At 46.2% G+C, this 22,350-nt stretch overlaps 1 protein-coding gene across 1 annotated transcript; it reads right to left on the bottom strand.

The window, feature by feature from the left end:
• Positions 1-5,609: 5,609 nt before the first annotated feature.
• LOC143887254 (caffeic acid 3-O-methyltransferase-like) lies at positions 5,610-21,512 on the bottom strand. Its single transcript, XM_077391369.1, has 4 exons — positions 21,014-21,512; positions 6,883-7,193; positions 6,619-6,683; positions 5,610-6,221 (listed from the first exon to the last, which is right to left on the bottom strand). The coding sequence occupies exons 1-4, from the start codon at positions 21,427-21,429 to the stop codon at positions 5,922-5,924; spliced, it is 1,092 nt and encodes a 363-aa protein (XP_077247484.1). The 5' UTR covers positions 21,430-21,512; the 3' UTR covers positions 5,610-5,921.
• Positions 21,513-22,350: the final 838 nt, after the last annotated feature.

Below are 22,350 nucleotides of genomic sequence, written 5' to 3'. Positions count from 1 at the left end.
GAATCTGAAGTAGGAGTAGGAGAGATAGGTACCTGAGATGTGGGGGGTGTGATCTCCGGCTGCAAGGACGATGGCGCAGGCGGAGGAGGATGAGCTGTAGATCTCGGTCGACGAGGATGAGTTGTAGATCTCGGCCGACGAGGATATGTCTGCGGAGGAGCGGGAGGAGGAGCCTCAGTAGCCTCAGGAGCCTGTAGTGAAGAGGAGGGATCACAAACAGGAATAGTCTCAGGAACTAATACAGGAGGGGAGAGGAGAGGAGCCTGAAGGGTGGGGAGGGGAAGAGGAAGGTCTGAGTCAGGACCTGTGGAAGGAGTCTCATGAGAAGATACAAAGTAGGACTCAGACTCGAAGAATGTGACATCAGCAGACACAAAGGACCGACGCAGGCGAGGACTGTAACAGTGATAACCTTTCTGGGTACGGGAGTACCCAAGAAAGATGCATCGTTCAGCCCGAGGGTCCAGCTTATCAAAGCCAGGACCAAGGTGGTGAACAAAACACACACACCCAAAGACCCTAGGGGTGATAGGAAAGGGGTCATGACCAGGGTATAACACATCAAAGGGGGAAGAGCCACCAAGAACCGAAGATGGAAGCCGGTTGGCAAGGTGGCATGCAGTAAGAACAGCATCACCCCAATAGCTCTTGGGAACTCGCATCTGAATAAGAAGAGAGCGAGCCCCATCAAGTAAAGAGCGCATCTTCCTTTCAGCCACACCATTCTGCTGAGAGGTGTGAGCACAGGAAGACTGGTGGAGAATACCCCGACTGGAAAGAAAATCCTGGAACCCATAGGTAGTGGAGAAATATTCTCTAGCATTATCTGTGCGCAAGCATTTGAGGGTACAATCAAACTGATTTGTAACCTCAGAATGAAAAGTACGAAAAGCAGAGAAAACCTCAGAACGATCGTGAAGCAAATACAGCCAAGTCATGCGAGAATAGTCATCAATGAAAACAACAAAATATCTATATCCAAAAATAGAAGGAGTTCTCAGGGGACCCCATACATCAGAGTGCACTAAAGCAAAAGGGTGCGAGGCCCGACTAACAAGCCTAGAGGGAAAAGACACACGGTGGTGTTTTCCAAGTTCACAGGCCTCGCATTGAAAAGACTGAATAGGAACAGAAACTATAGAGGTGCGCCGTAAGCGCTCAATGCATGGATGACCAAGGCGGCAGTGCCACTGGTAGGCGTCGACAGAACTGTGTAAAATGGTACGGGGGGGGGGGGGGGGGACCTTCATCCAGACGATACAACCCAGCTACCTCACGTCCTTTACCAATCGTCCTCCCAGTCGCAAGATCCTGTAATAAGCAATAAGATGGATAAAATGAGACATAGCAGTTAAGATATTTAGTGAGCTGACTGACTGAAAGTAAGTTAAAGGGAGACTGGGGAACACAAAGCACAGAGGAGAGAGTAAGACCAGGGTAGGGAGAGGTACTCCCTGTACCAGAAATGGGAGTAGTACGGCCATCAGCGAAGGTCATAGACTGAGAGGAAAGAGGGTGAAAAGACCTGAGTGATGATAGACTACCTGTCACATGGTTCGAGGCTCCCGAATCAATGATCCAAGAGCTCGAGCTACTGAGAAGAGAGGCAGGAGTGCTACCTGGCTGTGCAAAGCCAGCACTGGGAGGATGGGCGGCCAAGCGTAGGCGCTGGAGCTCATCATAGTCGGCCTGAGTGAAAGACGGTACAGCTGGACTGAAGCCGGAGGAAGATGCTCGAGGATCAGAGTCGTCCAGAGTAGAAAGGTGCGCTGATCGCCCGAACTGAGATGGCTGCGGGGGACGACGCTCAAGATGTAGCACATAATAGGTCTCATCACGGTGGCCCTCGCGCCGACAATGTGTACAATATGAACGAGGTCGGCCACCATATCCCCTGCACTAGATAAATCTGTACCCATGGTACGTCCGCCACGACTAGAGTCACGGCCACGGCCTCGGCCAAACATCCCACCACCATGGGCAGGACGATCTCCTACTGCATATGCCGCGGTAGCATGACCATAAAAAACAGCAGGAGTAAGAGAGGCTCCACCTAGACACTGTTGTGCCCGCTGATAGACCTCCTCGAGGGAAGGCATAGTGCCAGAACCATAAATCTGCTGGCGAAAAAACATAAACTCGGGGCCCAAGGTCTCGAGAAACTGAACAACGCGAAGCTGATCCCGCTGCCGAGCGGCGACGGCTAAGTCTGTCGTCAAGGGCAGAAAAATGTCAAGCTGCTGACAGTGAGAGACGAACTGACCATAATATGTAGAAAGAGAGGTGTCACCACGCCGAAGATGCATCCACGCAGAATATGTGGCACTAATACGGGAGAGGTTACCAACGCCTGAAAACATAACCGCAGTATGATCCCAAATCCTCTTTGCAGTCGGAAGCTGCATCATAGTCCCTGAAATCTGTGGGATCATACTCTGCCAGAGTAAACTACGGATATGAGCATCATCCGTTTCCCACTGCTCATAAGTGGGATCCAAAGCCGCAGGAGGGTCACGACGTATGGTGTAGACCTTCCTTTTGGCAATGAGATAAACTTCCACCGCCACTTTCCAATTCATGTAATTGGAACCATCAAGCTTGACCGTGGTCATCGGGAGGAAGGAGGCATCACCCGATGAATGGGAAATAGGGGTAGAAGAAGAAGAGGTTTGCCCGAGAGAGGGATTATCTACAATAGGAGGATCCATAGAAGGAACGAAGTCAAAATAGACAACACACGACGTCAAAGTAAGGGACAATAGAAATGAGAAGGCCTCGAGGGCATAAAGAGACCACTATGTGTGGTGAGAGAATGTGGCGCGACTCCGACGAAGGAGAGAAGAAAAAAAAAAGACATAATAGGGCCTCTAGGGCATAAATGGAGAAGATGAAACGTCGGAGTCGTGGAGCGAAGAAGAAAAGAGGGGCAGAAGAAATTTAGACCATAGAGAGAAAGAGGGTTAGAACTTAGGGTGGGAGGGTTAGGGATTTAAGGTTTCATGAGGGATAGGAAATGTGATTAGTAGGGAAAAATGAGGGTTTTAATGAGGGAAATGAAGGGAAGGGTGAAAATGGGAAGAAAGAGGAAGAGATTGGGGTGGAAGAGAGAGAGAGAGAGCGAGGGAGGAGGAGGAGCAGGAGCAGGGGCGTGTGGGAAGGGTGGGCGAGAAGAAGGAGAAAAATGAGGAGCGTGATGGAGGGAGGGAGGAGAGAAGAAGGAGAAGGAGAGCTCCTCCAATGGTCCCTAGGGCACAAAAACCCCTAGGGCTCTGATACCATGTTGAGAGGAGAAGAGATTAGAGAGAAAAGGAAGAAGTTAGGGTTTGCTCCCCCTTACTCTAGTATTTATAAATAAAGAGAACATACAAAGACCACTATGCCCTTAGGCTATGCAATACACCTTTTAACAGTGTCCAATTTTGTGCATTTGAAGCAAAAAACCAGCACAAGTTTTCTTTTGCAAATGCAATTTGGAAGCTCCAGTAACTATTTCGCTTCGATTAAACTGTTTTCGCTTCGAGTAACTATTTTTGGCTTCAACACGTTTTTTGTCTTCAAGATTGAGAGGGACAGACAGCTCCAAACCATTTTTCAACAGCAAGAGGGAAACCCTAACTGTAATGGAAGATAAATTTATAAAATAAAGCAACCCTAATTTATTCCATTACTTCCCTTCAACAATGAGAGAGAGAGAGAGAGAGCTTGTACCTACTTTAGAAGGGAAGCGAACAGTTTGCCGGAGAAGAGAACATTTCGCCGGCAAACCATCTTCCTTGTATAGATGCTATATGAAGGTAAAAGGCAAATGGAAAAAATAAAACAAATGCTAAAGGGTATAAAGGGGCATTTTCGTCCTTGAATTCCCTTTGTCTTTAAAAGTATCATTTATAAGGGTTTTGGAAACAACCAAAATTTTTTGGTTAATTTTTAAAGACTATAGCACGTAACAGTAATTTACCCTAATAAGAACTCTTGTTGCTTTGTTTCTCTTCCCTTTCAAATTGGGAACTAGGCCTACCGGAATCCGACCCGAGGAACCATTTACTCAACCCAAACAGGACCCGACCTGAACTCCAACCCGATGAGGTTCAACCTGACCCAACCTGAGGAACCCTTGTTTCCAACCCGAGCCCAGCCTGACCTGAGTTTTTAAGCTTTAAATGCACAGCCTAAAAACTAAAAAAAAATGATAAAAAATGTCGGATTACACTCGGGTCGGGTCGCCCAAGTCCTCAACACTTAACCCAGGTTAGGAAAACTCAACCTGAACCCAACCCCGACCCAAAAGATATCCAACCTGAACGGACTTTATTTTGGGTTTTGCCCCACCCAAGTTGCGGCCCTAACCGATGTGTATCTTAGGTTCTACCTATGTTGTACACAGTTAATTTTTTTAAAAAAGATTAGAATGTTCTATCCACTACCTATGTTGTACTGTGTCTATGCAGTTTATTCAGTCAAGTGAGTCCCCTTATTTGTGAATCTGAATATCTAAAAAGGTAAAAATAATACCTGTAAACAAAGGAATTAATCTGAACTGCATACAAGCGTCTGGCCTATGGGGTTAAGTTTAATGCCTAATTGGTTAGGGCATGTAATCAGAGAAAGAGTGAAGTGGAAAGAAATAAATGAGAAAGAATCGACTCATGAGTCATGAGGGAAAATTTTCTTGACTAGAGGTTTTATATGACAAAACCGTCCTTCATGAATACTCTTTTATTAACAAACGGATGGGTATTTTAATACATTAGCAAGCTGTAATGGGAACGAGGGTGCATCGGCCATCATCTTTTGTCTCCATTCACGAGGTGGGTGGTCAAACATGCGATGATAACTTGAAGGTCCCTGTAAATAAAATTTGAACTGCGGTATTTCAGATTACTTTTCAGGTGGAATCAAACAATTGAAAAGTATGAAATTATGAAAAAGTTATTCTTTCCATAACTTTTCAAAAAGAAAAAAAAATGGTGCAATCCAAATAGGATCTCAAGCATAAGGAAAATATGGGCAGTATTCCGTATTTCGATTGGGAAAGAGATCTGCCTAATGGGGTTGTTCACTATGGGTATAGCAAGCCCTGGTATGTTTTATGTTTGAATAGACCTTTTTTTTTTTTTTTCTTTTTTGGTGACGTAGGGTGTCCCCACCCCCTTTGGAAGTAGGACTATTCCCTACGGATGCGCGCAATAGCCCGTAAACCACGCGCATCGGGTAAACCCGGGTGGGATTCGATCACACGTCTCCAGGGAGCAAACCCGAGACTTATGCCGAAGAGCCACACCCGTCCAGGCTATGTTTGAATAGACTTGCTATCCTCTATTCGCATCAACCTTTGTTTTTGAATAAAATATTACCAGAATAAAATTTGTAAACACTGGAGATGATAATTTTAAAATAAACATAACCAAGCAGGATAACCAATGCCAATAAAACCTTATCCAAGGATTTTCTCTTCCCATGATTCTGCATTGATATATCAATCCTAACCTGCCGATTTGTGGAGTTTTTGTAACATAATTCAATCTTATGATAATGTCATAAGATAATCCAACAAAATCTCAAAACATGGTAATGAATTGTAGACTGAATTGTACTCAATTTTTCGACAAACATGTGTTATCTTTCATACCTTTACCAATCAAGATTACAGCATTTCATCTTCTAGTTCCCCTAAAACACAAAATACAATCCATGAAACTAAACTCTGGGTCTACAAGCTTTGAATTGCACATCACTTTGGATACCGAGAAAATCACAGCCCTTATTTTCAAATAAAATTATTTTAACTTGATTTTTTTGGTAAATATGGGCATTAAGGCCACTTTAGAAGCCATTAAATAAGAGAGATACAAACTTACTATAAGCTTATATGAATATAATATGCAAATGATTTTAAAGGGTATCCAAAAGAATCTCAACCTCTATTTGTAGAATTCCATGAGCCAAGTGCTATAAGCACAACACAAAACTCTGATACCAGCAAATCCTGCTCCCTTTGCCAAGGCCTCATACTCCTTCTCTGTTCTCTCTACTCCTCCTGGATTATGAGCCAACATCATCATGTCTAACAGGAAGGGAAAGTTAGCGGCGAGATTATTGGTCGCGGGTGCAATTGGTAGAATAAACTCAGCGACGATCAGGTTTCCGGAGTCTGGAAGGGCTTTGAAGCAATTCTTTAGAAGTTTCAAGCACTGTTCATCGCTCCAATTGTGAAGAGTTGACTGCAAGATTGAACAAATGGATTGTCTAATTGTCAATCGGAGCCAAGGATTACGGTGATTGGTTGATCCCAACCGTCCAACTAAGACTTATAAATGGATTATTATTAAAACTGAAAGGCCCTCTTCTAGGTTTAATATCCACTTTCTGGTCACTTATTAGACTAAAGTGGTGCAACTTTTGCATTGTGGCACATCCATTGGTGGGCCAAGCTTGATGGAAATTCTAAATCGACCGCCAGATTTTACATGGGTGCAATAGATGGGATTGCACTATAAAACTCACGAAATAAGAATAGGGGTTTATTCCCGAATACTCAACTCAACTCAACAAAGCCTTTGTTTGTTCCCGAATATATGAAATAATTTTCTCATGTTGCAATTAGCAACAGAAGCTCACCTTCAAGAAGATTGCTTCCCCACTTGGAACGCTTACAAACATATCTCCCTCAACATGCTTTATACCTGCAACCATGTCATTCCATCTATTCACTCTCTCATATCCAATAATAATAATAATAATAATAGCGTGAAAATATCATCTCCCTAATAATAATAATAATAATAATTATTATTATTATTATAATAAGAAGAAGATGATGATGACGACGAGGACGATGATGATGAAGAAAAAGAGGAAAAAAGACAAAGAAGATTGATATACCGGCATAGGATGGTGCAGCAGAAACAACGTGAGGTAAATCGAAGTTAATACCCTTAACATCCGGATACTTGGAGACAATCATGTTAAGTGTAGTTCCAGCTCCACCACCCACATCAACCACAGACTTAACCCCTTCGAACCCATTGTATGTCTCCAAAATCTTGGTCATGGTTAGGTTGGAGTTAACCGACATGCCTCTCATGAAAATCTTGTTGAACCTCGGATCCTTCTCATGGTATTCAAACAAATTCATCCCATATGCCCTATCGAAAGGCACTCCGCCTTCAAGAACAGCGTCTTTTAAGTGATACCTTACAAAAAGAACAATATTAAGTTAGGAATGATAAATGTTCACCTCCTTCTACAACATTTGTTAGACAGATAGCCAGTCACAAGAAATTTTATAGCTAATATATCGTTTTTGTGGGAATGTCTATGGCAATTTGTCACTAAGCCCATTTCGGGACTCTCTTTTCACGAGAGATGGGTCATCTCGTAGCTCAATTTATCTTACTCATTCAATTCATATGAGGTGACACTTCCTCTCCTGAAAAAAGGGGGAATGCAAATTTGCCTAGTCACTCACCGTTTTGATATGTAATTACTAATGAGTTAATTAACATTTTACTTGAAATTGGTAATTGTTAGGTCTAAAATTGGTAATAGATTATGGTAGGGCCGGAAGGGCTGATTTGGCAGGCCACAGCTGAAGGGCCAATGGAGTCCTGCGCTGCACAAGGGCACAGACAAGAATACAAAGGGTCAGAAGACCAACCCGGAGTGGTGCTCCGGACGGGCGCTTCGACACTCAAGTCAGTATGAGCAGGAGTGCAGAGCAATGTTAGAGCAAAAAGCTTAGGGTTTTGATCTCAGATCCCTCACCTTAGCACACGTGAAGGCTATTTATAGTGGTTCTGAGCCACCTGTCCAGGACAGGTGGTAGCCCATGTATGGACCAGGTTTCATACCTAGGAGGGGCAGGTGGAGGTTCCCGATTGGTACAGGTGTCATACCTAGCAGGGACAGGTGTTGGTTTTGCAGTGGTCCCTATGAGGGCCACGTGTCAACAGCCGATTGGTTGCAGATTTTGGACCCCATCAGTTGCCCCCTGGTTCTCCGAGTCGTGACAGCGGCTAGGGAAAACAAAAAGAGGGTTAAAACAGCATCCGGCCGGCCTTAAGGCCTCTGGGCAGCTGAGGCCGGCCTCAGATGGGGCCAGAAGAAATCGAGGCCGGACAGGGGCCTCCGGGCGGCCTGGTCCGGCCTTGAAGCTTGGCCTGAAGGAGCACGGCCGGACAGGAGCCTCTGGGTTATCTAGTCCGGCCAAAATTTGGACCAGAAGTCTCGCCGGCCAAACCTCCTGGGCGTCATGGCCGGGCAGATATCCTGTCCGGCTTAGGCGCTGGACGGCCAGGCCGGGCAGGTCTTTTGGCGGCTAGCGATTGCGCCATATCCTGTCCGGCTAAGGCACTGGACGGCCAGGCCGGGCAGGTCTTTTTGGCGGCTAGCGATTGCGCCATATCCTGTCCGGCTAAGGCGCTGGACGGCCAGGCCGGGCAGGTCTTTTTGGCGTCTAGCGATTGCGCCATATCCTGTCCGGCTAAGGCGCTGGACGACCAAGCCGGGCAGGTCTTTTTGGCGGCTAGCGATTGCGCCATATCCTGTCCGGCTTAGGCGCTGGACGGCCAGGCCGGGCAGGTCTTTTGTCGGCTAGCGATTGCGCCATATCCTGTCCGGCTTAGGCGCTGGACGGCCAGGCCGGGCAGGTCTTTTGTCGCCTAGCGAATGCGCCATATCCTGTCCGGCTTAGGCGCTGGACGGCCAGGCCGGGCAGGTCTTTTTGGCGGCTAGCGATTGCGGCATATCCTGTCCGGCTAAAGCGCTGGACGGCCAGGTCTTTTTGGCGGCTAGCGATTGCGCCATATCTTGTCCGGCTAAGGCGCTGGACGGCCAGGCCGGGCAGGTCTTTTTGGCGTTTAGCGATTGCGCCATATCCTGTCCGGCTAAGGCGCTGGACGGCCAGGCCGGGCAGGTCTTTTTGGCGGCTAGCGATTGCGCCATATCCTGTCCGGCTTAGGCGCTGGACGGCCAGGCTGGGCAGGTCTTTTGTCGGCTAGCGATTGCGCCATATCCTGTCCGGCTAAGGCCCTGGACGGCCAAGCCGGGCAGGTTTTTTTGGCGTCCAGCGATTGCGCCATATCCTGTCTGGCTTAGGCTGTGGACGGCCAGGCCGGGCAGGTCTTTGAGGTGGTTTTCCACTAGGGCGGGTCCATGGTTGGAACTGATCTTCACACCAAATTGGACGCGCCGGAGTGCACCACTGCCGCTCTCTAAGTCTGCAAACACTTAGGCTGAGAGCTAAGTCTGCACACACTTAGAGTCTTTTAGGTGGTTTTCCACTAGGGTGGGTCCATGGTTGGAACTGATCTCCACACCAAATTGGACGCGCCGAAGTGCACCACTGCCGCTCTCTAAGTCTGTAAACACTTAGGCTGAGAGCTAAGTCTGCAAACACTTAGAGTCTTTTAGGTGGTTTTTCACTAGGGCGGGTCCATGGTTGGAACTGATCTCCACACCAAATTGGACGCGCCGGAGTGCACCACTGCCGTTCTCTAAGTCTGCAAACACTTAGGCTGAGAGCTAAGTCTGCAAACACTTAGAGTCTTTTGGCGTCTAGGGATTGCGCCATATCCTGTCCGGCTAAGGCGCTGGACGGCCAGGCCGGGCAGGTCTTTGGCGTCTAGCGATTGCGCCATATCCTGTCCGGCTTAGGGTGTGGATGGCCAGGGCGGGCAGGTCTTTGAGGTGGTTTTCCACTAGGGCGGGTCCATGGTTGGAACTGATCTCCACACCAAATTGGACGCGCCGGAGTGCACCACTGCCGCTCTCTAAGTCTGCAAACACTTAGGCTGAGAGCTAAGTCTGCAAACACTTAGAGTCTTGTAGGTGGTTTTCCACTAAGGCGGGTCCATGGTTGGAACTGATCTCCACACCAAATTAGACGCGCCGGAGTGCACCACTGCCGTTCTCTAAGTCTGCAAACACTTAGGCTGAGAGCTAAGTCTGCAAACACTTAGAGTCTTTTGGCGTCTAGCGATTGCGCCATATCCTGTCCGGCTAAGGCGCTGGACGGCCAGGCCGGGCAGGTCTTTTTGGCGGCTAGCGATTGCGCCATATCCTGTCCGGCTTAGGCGCTGGACGGCCAGGCCGGGCAGGTCTTTTGTCGGCTAGGGATTGCGCCATATCCTGTCCGGCTAAGGTGCTGGACGGCCAAGCCGGGCAGGTCTTTTTGGCGTCTAGCGATTGCGCCATATCCTGTCCGGCTTAGGCTGTGGACGGCCAGGCCGGGCAGGTCTTTGAGGTGGTTTTCCACTAGGGCGGGTCCATGGTTGGAACTGATCTTCACACCAAATTGGACGCGCCGGAGTGCACCACTGCCGCTCTCTAAGTCTGCAAACACTTAGGCTGAGAGCTAAGTCTGCAAACACTTAGAGTCTTTTAGGTGGTTTTCCACTAAGGCGGGTCCATGGTTGGAACTGATCTCCACACCAAATTGGACGCGCCGGAGTGCACCACTGCCGTTCTCTAAGTCTGCAAACACTTAGAGTCTTTTGGCGTCTAGCGATTGCGCCATATCCTGTCCGGCTAAGGTGCTGGACGGCCAGGCCGGGCAGGTCTTTTGGCGTCTAGCGATTGCGCCATATCCTGTCCGGCTTAGGCTGTGGACGGCCAGGCCGGGCAGGTCTTTGAGGTGGTTTTCCACTAGGGCGGGTCCATGGTTGGAACTGATCTCCACACCAAATTGGACGCGCTGGAGTGCACCACTGCCGCTCTCTAAGTCTGCAAACACTTAGGCTGAGAGCTAAGTCTGCAAACACTTAGAGTCTTTTAGGTGGTTTTCCACTAGGGCGGGTCCATGGTTGGAACTGATCTCCACACCAAATTGGACGCGCCGGAGTGCACCACTGCCGTTCTCTAAATCTGCAAACACTTAGTGTCTTTTAAGTGGTATTCCACTAGGGCGGGTCCATGGTTGGAACTGATCTCCACACCAAATTGGACGCGCCGGAGTGCACCACTGCCGTTCTCTAAGTCTGCAAACACTTAGGCTGAGAGCTAAGTCTGCAAACACTTAGAGTCTTTTGGCGTCTAGCGATTGCGCCTGTGGACCCCGATCCGAAGAACGACGAGGTGAGGGAACCAGTCTCCACACCATCCTCTGGATCATCCACGTGTGTGGAGAGCTCTGCCAAGGAACTCTCAAAATGGATGCCACCCTCATAGCATAGCACGAGTGGCGATATAAAAAGAAAGAGATATGTCTTGATCCGGAACCGAGGTTCGAAACCGAGACATACATAAAATAAACTCAGAGTCGCCATCCATGGATATGCCATGGAACCCTAAAATCAAATCCTCTGTGCAATGGATAACCAGAAATATATATGGGTTCGTGCCTGGTTACGAATGGGGAAGGTCTGAGAGCACCCCCGATTCGTCCGAGTGCAAGCATTTGGTCTCTTATGCCATTTATTATTAACTCCAAAGAAGTTTGGGTAAAAATCATGTGAAATGGGAACAATCCTCAGGAGTCGTCTACCTAAGCATGCATTTCCTGAGGATAAAAATAATAAACACATATAAAATAAAATGAAAAATGTGTCACCTAAGCACTGCTAGGTTATGAGTGACATGTCTAATGGGTGTCTAAGTTCTGATGTGCAAACACATGCAAGATATAGCTAAAGGTATAGGATCAGTACAAGAAAGTAAGAAAACATATCAAATCATACAATAACTACACAACAAATCCTAAGACTCTAAAACATTAGCCCGAGTCTTCGGATGGTCTGGTATTCATCCAAAGAAGCCTACGTATCCCCGCCTCCACGAGAATCAAGGCAACGTACTTCTTCGCGCCTATTCTAAGCTAGGATGCCTAAGACACCTAGACCTCTATCCTAGACTCGATCTAAAAGACCGGACTAGTTATTAAAGTTTCTTGTACGATTATTTAACTTCCAGTGAATTGTGGATTTTAGGACACCCTATATGCCCTAACTAAATGCAGATTAGCCCTAGGCTAATGCAGGTGGTTCCTACAACCTATGTGTAACTAGGCTGTATTTCCTAAGAAAAACCAAAGGTGGACTAGCGTATCCTACTCTAGTCATCACTCGGTGATGTGGATCGCCGACTGACCGGACGGAGGCGCTCCTATAACTCTAGGACAGACCCCTAACTCTAAAACAAGCACACAGCAAACAAACAATCAAATAACCTATCAAAAGAAAAACCCTAACTCTAAAACTCTCTATCTAGGAGAAACTCCTAACTCTAGAGGAAGATCTTTTGAAAATAAGATTTTAAAGGTTTTTGAAGAAGGTTTAAAACGTTTATTTACAAAAAAGTTTGGCTGGACTTGGGATGTAAATCCCAAGCTGCACTACGTACCTCGGAAGAGGATCAAGCCAACGTAGTTCGAAACGAACTCTCCTAATTGCTACCTCTAAAACATTCAACACTTTAGATTTTTGATATTTTTTAATGTTTTTGATGTTTTTAAAGTTTTTCAAATGTTTTTGAGTTTCACATTTCTAATGTTTTTGGGTTTTAAAGCTTTTCAAATATTTTTGGATTTCGAATTTTCTGATGTTTTTTAGATTTTTAATTTATGATTTTACCCTTTTGGTCAAAGACCTAAGGGAACACACAAAGCAAAACCCTAGGGCTAAACCCTAGGGCAAACAGGGGAAACCCCTAAACCAGGCAAGCTAACTATCAAAGATGACAAAAGGATCTAAGACCCAAAAGGTAAAGCTCCAATGAGACTGGGCAAGTCTCCAACAAACAAGAGTAACGACAACACTAAGGAGAAGCTCCTAAAAACAACTATAGAAAAAAGGGGAAATGAGTCAAAGACTCTCTAATACTGCTATCTAAAGGACGAGTGAGTCAAAGACTCTCTGAAAGAAAAGGAATACGAGTCTAAGACTCTAACAACCAACTAAAAGGATAAATGAGTCAAGGACTCTCTAAAAGAAATGGAAACACGAGTCAAAGACTCCAACTAAAGGATAAATGAGTCAAAGACTCTCTAAAAGAAATGGAAACACGAGTCAAAGACTCCACTAATACCAACTAAAGGATAGATGAGTCAAAGACTCTCTAAAAGAAAAAGAAACATGAGTCAAAGACTCCACTAATACCAACTAAAGGATCGATGAGTCAAAGACTCTCTAAAAGAAAAGGAAACACGAGTCAAAGACTCTACTAACACCAACTAAAGGATAAATGAGTCAGAGACTCCCTAAAAGAAAAGGAACATGAGTCAAAGACTCCACTAACACCAACTAAAAGATAAATGAGTCAAAGACTCTCTAGAAAAACCAATAAGAGAAAGATTGAGCCAAAAACTCTTTAATAACAACACCTGAAAGACAAATGAGTCAAAGATTCTCCTACAACACCGCCGAAAAGGCAAATGAGTCAAAGACTCTCCTATAACATCACCTAAAAGGCGAATGAGTCAAAGACTCTCTAATAACACTATCTAAAGGATGAATGAGTCAAAGACTCTCTAATCAAGGGCTGACTCATATGCGAATGGACTATCGAATAAGGAGAAGCTCACAAGTAATAAGGAAAAAGAGACCCTGTGCATATTTGGCAAAGGTAAAACACCCAGCCGGGCCGGACAGCTACTTAGCCCTAGGGTGCAACAAATGTGCAACCCAATACCCATAAGGGTAGGGGTATGAAGCCAAGCCGAGTAGGGTGTTCTTCCAAAACCAAACGAAGCACAAAGAGGAGAACTAGCGAGAGAATGAGACCGGACGGGTCTCCCAAACACACACAAAGATGGGCTCCAAGTAACCTTATCATTGCCCTTGCAAGGGGTAAGCAAGGCTAGGACAACTAATTGACCAAATTGGTCTCTAATTAACAGAGGAACAAATTGAGGTGCAACCTCAGAGAGGATTCTACAAATGAGGCCAAGCAGGCCTTCTAAAGGCTAATTACTTATAAAGCCAAGACAGATGACTCCCTAATAACAATAATAAAGATCAAATGAGTCAAAGACTCCCCTGATAACATCATCACACAAACGAATGATTCAAAGGCTCTCTAAATGAGGCAAGGCATGCCTCCTATGGGTACACCATTTATCAAAATCAAAGCAACCTCCTTGAAGTTAAGCTAAAAATGAGGCTTGCCTCCAAAGGAGGACCTCCTAATGAGACAGAATATGCCTCCTATTACAGGTTCTAGTATCTAAAGAAGTCTAGAAGACTGCGCTAGTCTATCCAAAGAGAGAGGAAAAAGGATACCAGATAATCTCAAATTTTCAATCAATTATTATAAAAACAAATCAAATATCAGCAAAATATGATCTACAACTAAAGAGTGCACAACCTGTAGCAATCATAAAATGATAAACAACATTAATTAGTCCAGACCAGCCGCTGGATAGCCTAATAAAGCAAAAATAATATCAAACACTTCTATGCCCAAACACAAACATCACCCCAATATGGGGATGAAATCAGATGATGCTAAAGTAATCATCTGATATCATAATACACATGATAATATTTTTAATCCCGCCTTGAAATCAGACAGTACTCATGTCGATAATATCGAATAGAGTAGTCATCTGATCTCCTTCTTTCTTAAAACAATTTATTTAAATAAAATTAATTATGATAAGCTTTCAAGATAGTCTCACCTGAACAGTCCATTCATCTTCAGAACCTAACTCAAAACTTAACATAAAAGAAGAATATTAAATTTTCAACAAATTATATAAATGCATGCAATGATATTTCTAATTTTTATAAATTTTGGTGCATAACAGGAGGCATCAACTTGTGCAGATTCAAGTGCAAAAAACGGTGAGCCATAAAACACAAAGACGGGCTCCAAGTGACCTTATCATTGCCCAGAGAAGGGTTCTTTTTAAAAAAAAATGGTTAAAAGAAATCCAAAAGGTTGGGTAGGCCTACTAAACAAAAGAGGGGAGCGCTACTTGGATTGAGCGAGTCCCCTAAAGATGTGCTTGGGCTATCGCCTTCATCGCCCTGGCTCCTTAACCACGATAGACCACAGAAAATAATCAATCAGCCCATAAGTCTAAACTTACTCTAAATCAATTAAGGAACCAAAAGACAAGGTGGGCTTGCGCAATCACCAAGCACGTTTGTGCTGATTTCCATCCTTGCGAACTAAGAAGAAATACTTTTCTAAAAATCCCCTGATATAACTTGAGAGCCTAAATCAAAGATATGCTCCAAATGACTCAAGATCTCACAGTTATCCGCATATAGCTTTATCATATAAAATGCATACAGTTCATAGCCAACTACTGACATGGAACCCACAAACTTAGCCATACGATGAGCAATGATATAAACACCATCAAACCTTGATACTTCTTTGAACACCTTACTTGCGATACGAACTCAGATACCATTTGGAGTTAAAATGAAATTTGACCAGGAACTAAATGAGCATCACATCAAAGCATACTCTGGAAAACATTCAACGCTACAAACCAGAAATTGTAAAATAATAAGAGTTATGAAAACAATCGGTGCAACTGTTCAATTTGTAGGGCAAACTTAGCATACAAGGCTGCAAGTATAAAGATAAATGAGATACGTATGCCAATATGCAAAGACACAAAAAAATCCACTCAGGAGCTCCAAGCAACACAAATCACAATAAAGAATCATGGGTCAATGTTTCTGTTTTGGTGTTTCAACAACTTCTTTTTTTTTTAATAATTGATTCAACCCATACAAAATTCACACCATCAAACCATCCCAAAGCTATGAACTAAATTTCAAACGTGAAACTGACCCATCATCAATACTGAATTAGTGAGATGCTTCTTGATTAAAGATTGTGGAGATCAGGGACTTGGATCCAAGGTATGATCCAATCGTCTAGATTTCCAGGATTATATGAGAATATGAAGAGCAGAGATAACCCAAACTACTAGCATACAAAAAGAACTTGCAGAAAATGAATTAAAATGAACTCATCCAATCACCTAGATTTACAATCTAAACATGAATTAAGGAGAACAAAAATTATTTGAAGCATACCTGAAGTGCCAACCAAGGTAGAATCAAAGCCAATTCTGTAAAAGCCCTTTGCCGATGTCATGCAAATTACCGATCCAGAGACAATCCCCACACCACAAAAAGAAATAAAAATAAATGATACTCTATAGGGATTCGCAGGGAGAGTAGATGGAATAATTAAAAAAAAAAAAAACTTCGGATTCCTCTCCATCTCCTTGGAAATCAAGACCCTAAAAAGAGCACTCTGAAATTTCTCAAATGAGATATAGATCTCTCTTTCTCAGATCCAAGAGATAGAGATTGATCTTAGCCCTCCTCTTTCTACTTTCCTTCTCTTTTATACAGCCCAAACCCTAACAAATCAATCCCTTTCTTCTCCTAAACCCTAACCTCTAAGATCTGAGAAGAAGAAATCCACCGGAAAATAATCGGAGATTCGCCGGAATATGACAGGATCTTTGGAAGAAGATGATCAGATGAGAGAGGAGGGACCTTAACTTGACCTTGCTTTTCTTTCTTCCTCTCTTCTCAGATCTGAGATTTCAGATCTCAGATCTTGGAATCTACCAATGATCGGCCGGAGCTTGGAGGTGATAATGGAGTCGATGCTGGGCCGGATCTCCGGTAGGATTGCCACCGGAAGAACCGCCGGAGAAGATGAAGGAGACAAGATCCAGATGCTCTTCTCTCTCTCTGGAATTTCTCTCCCTCTGCAATCTCTGTTTTATAGTTGAAGTTGGAGGAGCAGCGGCGGTGGCGGCGGTGAATCAATGGTGGTGGAACACTCCGGAATAGCGTAAGGTTGGGGATGACCAAGCTCTCCTCCTCTCTTCTTTCTTAGTCTCCCTCCCTCTCTCTTTCTCCCCTACAACTTCCGATCGGAAATAGGATCTCCGGCAAATGGTCGGAGAAGACGATCGGTGGAGGAGAGAAAAAAAAGAAAAACCCAAGTCTCCTCTGCTCTCGCTCTCTCTCTGTGATTTTTCACCAAAATAAACAGATCCCCCCCTTCCTTTTGATTTTTTTTTATATATTAAAGGGAAACGATATATTGAAACCCCCTTTTTCTACCTGGACAGGCCCCTTATAGTGTTTAGGGCTATTCTTTTATACCAACAGGGGTGGTCCCAAGTGAAAACAACCTTAGAAAAAATAAGGGTATATTTGACCCTTTTCATGCTTCCGAACAGCCCACTTCTGATCACTCAATCTCCCTGAGTCACCCCCTGATATGGATAAAATATCCCCCTTTAGGCCTGCATTGCTCTTATTCTCTTGCCTCATCTTAGTTGACAAATCAGGTCGGATTTTGATGAAATTTGGCGGGGGCCCTGGTGAGACCCTAACCTAACTTGTGATGCAACTTTGGGATCCTAGCTTGGTGATTGGATGTGGTTTCGCCCAAGCACAGCGAACATGGGTCCGGTCAAAATGGGGTGTCTACAACGCCATATCCTGTCCGGCTAAGGCGCTGGACGGCCAGGCCGGACAGGTCTTTTGGCGTCTAGCGATTGCGCCATATCCTGTCCGGCTAAGGCGCTGGACGGCCAGGCCGGGCAGGTCTTTTGGCGTCTAGCGATTGCGCCATATCCTGTCCGGCTTAGGCGCTGGACGGCCAGGCCGGGCAGGTCTTTGAGGTGGTTTTCCACTAGGGCGGGTCCATGGTTGGAACTGATCTCCACACCAAATTGGACGCGCCGGAGTGCACCACTACCGCTCTCTAAGTCTGCAAACACTTAGGCTGAGAGCTAAGTCTGCAAACACTTAGAGTCTTTTAGGTGGTTTTCCACTAGGGTGGGTCCATGGTTGGAACTGATCTCACACCAAATTGGACGCGTCGGAGTGCACCACTGCCGTTCTCTAAGTCTGCAAACACTTAGGCTGAGAGCTAAGTCTGCAAACACTTAGAGTCTTTTGGCGTCTAGCGATTGCGCCATATCCTGTCCGGATAAGGCGCTGGACGGCCAGGCCGGGCAGGTCTTTTGGCGTCTAGCGATTGCGCCATATCCTGTCCGGCTTAGGCCGTGGACGGCCAGGCCGGGCAGGTCTTTGAGGTGGTTTTCCACTAGGGCGGGTCCATGGTTGGAACTGATCTCCACACCAAATTGGACGCGCCGAAGTGCACCACTGCCGTTCTCTAAGTCTGCAAACACTTAGGCTGAGAGCTAAGTCTGCAAACACTTAGAGTCTTTTGGCGTCTAGCGATTGCGCCATATCCTGTCCGGCTAAGGCGCTGGACGGCCAGGCCGGGCAGGTCTTTTGGCGTCTAGCGATTGCGTCATATCCTGTCCGGCTTAGGCTGTGGACGGCCAGGCCGGGCAGGTCTTTGAGGTGGTTTTCCACTTGGGCGGGTCCATGGTTAGAACTGATCTCCACACCAAATTGGATGCCCCGAAGTGGACCACTGCCGCTCTCTAAGTCTGCAAACACTTAGGCTGAGAGCTAAGTCTGCAAACACTTAGAGTCTTTTAGGTGGTTTTCCACTGGGGCGGGTCCTTGGTTGGAACTGATCTCCAAGCCATTGCGGACGTGCCGGAGTGTACCACCGCTGAGCTGCAGAGGTCTAAGTCTGCAAACACTGCAAACACTTAGAGCTGAGCTGAGGAGGTCTAAGTCTGCAAACACTTAGACTGAGAGCTAAGTCTGCAAACACTTAGAATCTTCAAGGTGGGTTTCCACTGGGGCGGGTCCTTGGTTGGAACTGATCTTCAAGCCATTGCGGACGTGGCGGAGTGTACCACCGCTGGGCTGCAGAGGTCTAAGTCTGCAGACAGGTTCTACACTCGGGGGGCCCGTGGCTGGAACTGACCTCCAAACCATTGTGGACCGGCCGGAGTGAACCTCTGCACCGCTGCTGGGTCTGCGCTGCAAACAGGTTCTACACTCTGGGGGCCCTTGGCTGGAACTGACCTCCAAGCCATTGCAGACCGGCCGGAGTGAACCTCTGCACCGCTGCTGAGTCTGCGCTGCAAACAGGTTCTACACTCGGGGGGCCCTTGGCTGGAACTGACCTCCAAACCATTGTGGACCGGCCGGAGTGAACCTCTGCACCGCTGCTGAGTCTGCGCTGCAAATAGGTTCTACACTCGGGGGGCCCTTAGCTGGAACTGACCTCCAAACCATTGTGGACCGGCCGGAGTGAACCTCTGCATCGCTGCTGAGTCTGCGCTGCAAACAGGTTCTACACTCGAGGGGCCCTTGGCTGGAACTGACCTCCAAGCCATTGCAGACCGGCCGGAGTGAACCTCTGCACCACTGCTGAGTCTGCGCTGCAAACAGGTTCTACACTCGGGGGGCCCTTGGCTGGAACTGACCTCCAAACCATTGTGGACCGGCCGGAGTGAACCTCTGCACCGCTGCTGAGGTCTAAGTCTGCAAGCACTGCAAACACTTAGACTCAGGACGCACATGCCTGTCCCGGAGGCTATTGTATCGTCTTGTGAAATGACGAGTCTGATTCCGGTCCGGGGGCGTGTGCTCTCTGCGCCAATCCGTCCTACCATTTTTGTCTGAGTGAGATTTCGAACAGCTTTTTGTTGCGGGGTCCCACGGATGGCGCCAAATCTGTTAGGTCTAAAATTGGTAACAGGTTATGGTAGGGCCGGAAGGGCTGATCTGGCAGGCCACAGCTGAAGGGCCAATGGAGTCCTGCGCTGCACAAGGGCACAGACAAGAATACAAAGGGTCAGAAGACCAACCCGGAGTGGTGCTCCGGACGGGCGCTTCGACACTCAAGTCAGTATGAGCAGGAGTGCAGAGCAATGTCAGAGCAAAAAGCTTAGGGTTTTGATCTCAGATCCCTCACCTTAGCACAAGTGAAGGCTATTTATAGTGGTTCTGAGCCACCTGTCCAGGACAGGTGGTAGCCCCTGTATGGACCAGGTTTCATACCTAGGAGGGGCAGGTGGAGGTCCCCAATTGGTACAGGTGTCATACCTAGCAGGGACAGGTGTTGGCTTTGCAGTGGTCCCTGTGAGGGCCACGTGTCAACAGCCGATTGGTTGCAGATTTTGGACCCCATCAGTAATCACAGTGATATTTTGTAAAAAGTAATCACCATCCTATACACGATTATATATAGTTGATGTGAGAGATAACTGTATAAAATAGCCTTTCTAACATATTAGATTCGCACTGGCTATATATAGGGCTGCAACAGGGTCAGGTTGGGTCAGGTTTTTCAAAACTCTAGCCCAACCCTGGAACCCATTATCTCAACCTGACCCGTCCTGACCCTGAGTCAAGGCCGAAAAACCTCAACCCATTGCCCGCCCTACAGGGCTCAGTGCGGCCCTGGCCCGCCCTCATTGGTCAGGGTCGGGCCGGCCCTGATTGACCCTAGTGCAAATACATGTTAAGAGTGCCAAAAATAAAGCAACCACATATCATATAGAACAAACTGATCAATAAACAAAGAAAGGGAACAAAATAAGACAATATGAATTCAACAACATGACGGGCAACAGAGACAATTAATAATAATAATCTAAAGAAACATCAATCCAAGATAATAGAAAACATTAGCAAAAGAAACATAGGGTCGGGCTGAGTCAGGGTGACCCGAGGCATTAACCCAGAACCCGACCTGAGTCAAGGTCTAAAAAATGAACCCTGACCCGCCCTCAGGGTTGGAAAATCCAGCCCTGACCCTATTCGGGCTCAGGGCGGGTTAGGGCTGACAGGGCCAAACTTGCACCCCTAGCTATATAGATGATCTTGTGATTTTATATGGGGTATGCGTGTGAAGTTCAATATTTTTCAAAAAGTACCATTGGCCCACTTCATAGTAGGATCTAAACCGTTTATTTGTTGGCCACAACATAAATACGCTGTACGTCGGAAATCATTTCCATAGTATGATCCCGACCCTCCTATCTATACATGGACTGAACAATAAAGTAACCTCTATAGATCATCCTATGGAGATGATGATGATTTATGGGGTATAGAAAAAGTCCAAAGCAAGGCTTATCAAGTCAAATGTTCAGATCAATCAAATGTCAAATCTACTATACCACTTGTACAATGAGTTTTTAGCATACCAGCTCTCCATCAAGATCTTGTCTTGGGTCATAACCGCCAAGGGGGCTACTGAGACCCCTTCTTCGTTTGGAGCGAGGAATCTGCTAATGGGTGCCAAACCATATAGCCTTTCGACATGTCCGTTATCGTGTGTGAGGATCGAGCATGTAAGAATGGAATAGCTAGCTAGGAGCCGTAGGATCCGATCGAGCATGGTGGGGGCCTCTGGGTTCTTTGTTGGAAGATGCGATGCGATCTGTGAAATTGATAAATGCACCCCTGGTCCAGCTTTGGCTAGGATCTCTAGCAACTCAAGCTCTATGGCTGCTTTCAAAACCATTGGAAGGACCGAAGCGCTCGCCATTTGATTGGCAAACATGAAAGCTTCTTCGTCCTCCTCTTTAGAGGATTTGAGCTTGTTCTCTATCGAACCCATATGTTGGTTTGATGGGAGGGAGGTCTTAGAAGTGAAGAGAGTTTTGAGTAATGTGTTTAGAAGAGTAGGAGGAAGGATATATATAATGGCTCAAATGCGTACAGTTCTCTTTTGCCGTTCAATAGAAATTATAACATCGATCTTCAAGCCTTTGATGGGTCGACACCAGAGTAGTGTAGAGCTGTGCCATCAATTCAATGTTTGAAAATGCATAAGGAAAAAGCCCCCTCTTTCTAGATAGATTCGACTAGATTTTTATTGTAAATGAAGATTGACGGGGTATGAAAAACAACAACTAATTACCTGTCGACACGTGGCCCCAAAAGGGCCCACCACAAATCCAGCATCAGCCCAGGGGCAATCCGGTAATTACCTAAGAGTAGGTAAACCTACACCCACAAAAGGGCTGACACCTGTCCTGGGGTAGGTAATCCAACCACCCCAGGTCTCCCTCTATAAAAGGCCTCTCAAGGCTCAAAGCAATGGGTAATAACTTCTAAGCTACCACTCTTAAAATTTGGCTCTGCACTCCTGCTCGTACTGACTTGAGTGTCGAAGGGCCCATCCGGAGCAACGACTCCGGATTGGTCTTCTGACCTCGTTTGCTCTTGTGCAGGACTCAGCTCCTTCACTTTGGCTCCTCGGGTACTCCAACTCAGCTCTTACGTCACTGCCGTATCTGTTACCGATTTTAGGCCTAACAGATTGGCCCCATCCGTGGGACCCCGAACTAAAAGCTATTTGAATCCCCTATACAAAATGACAGGGCAGAATAGTGCTCGGGTACTGTGGGAGCCAGATCCCGCGAGAGGGGCGTGGGGCGCGAGCCGCCGCGCGCTCTCTCTTGGTCTCTCGTACCCACGCGATTGGCGTGTGCATTTTTATTATCGATTTTAATTCATCTTTTATGTGAACTTGGGA

This window comes from Tasmannia lanceolata, unplaced genomic scaffold, assembly GCF_043159265.1.
Source record: "Tasmannia lanceolata isolate RefF3 unplaced genomic scaffold, GAP_Taslan_0.1 ptg000012l, whole genome shotgun sequence".
NCBI lineage: Eukaryota > Viridiplantae > Streptophyta > Magnoliopsida > Canellales > Winteraceae > Tasmannia > Tasmannia lanceolata.
This window is presented reverse-complemented; position numbering and strand designations above follow the sequence as displayed.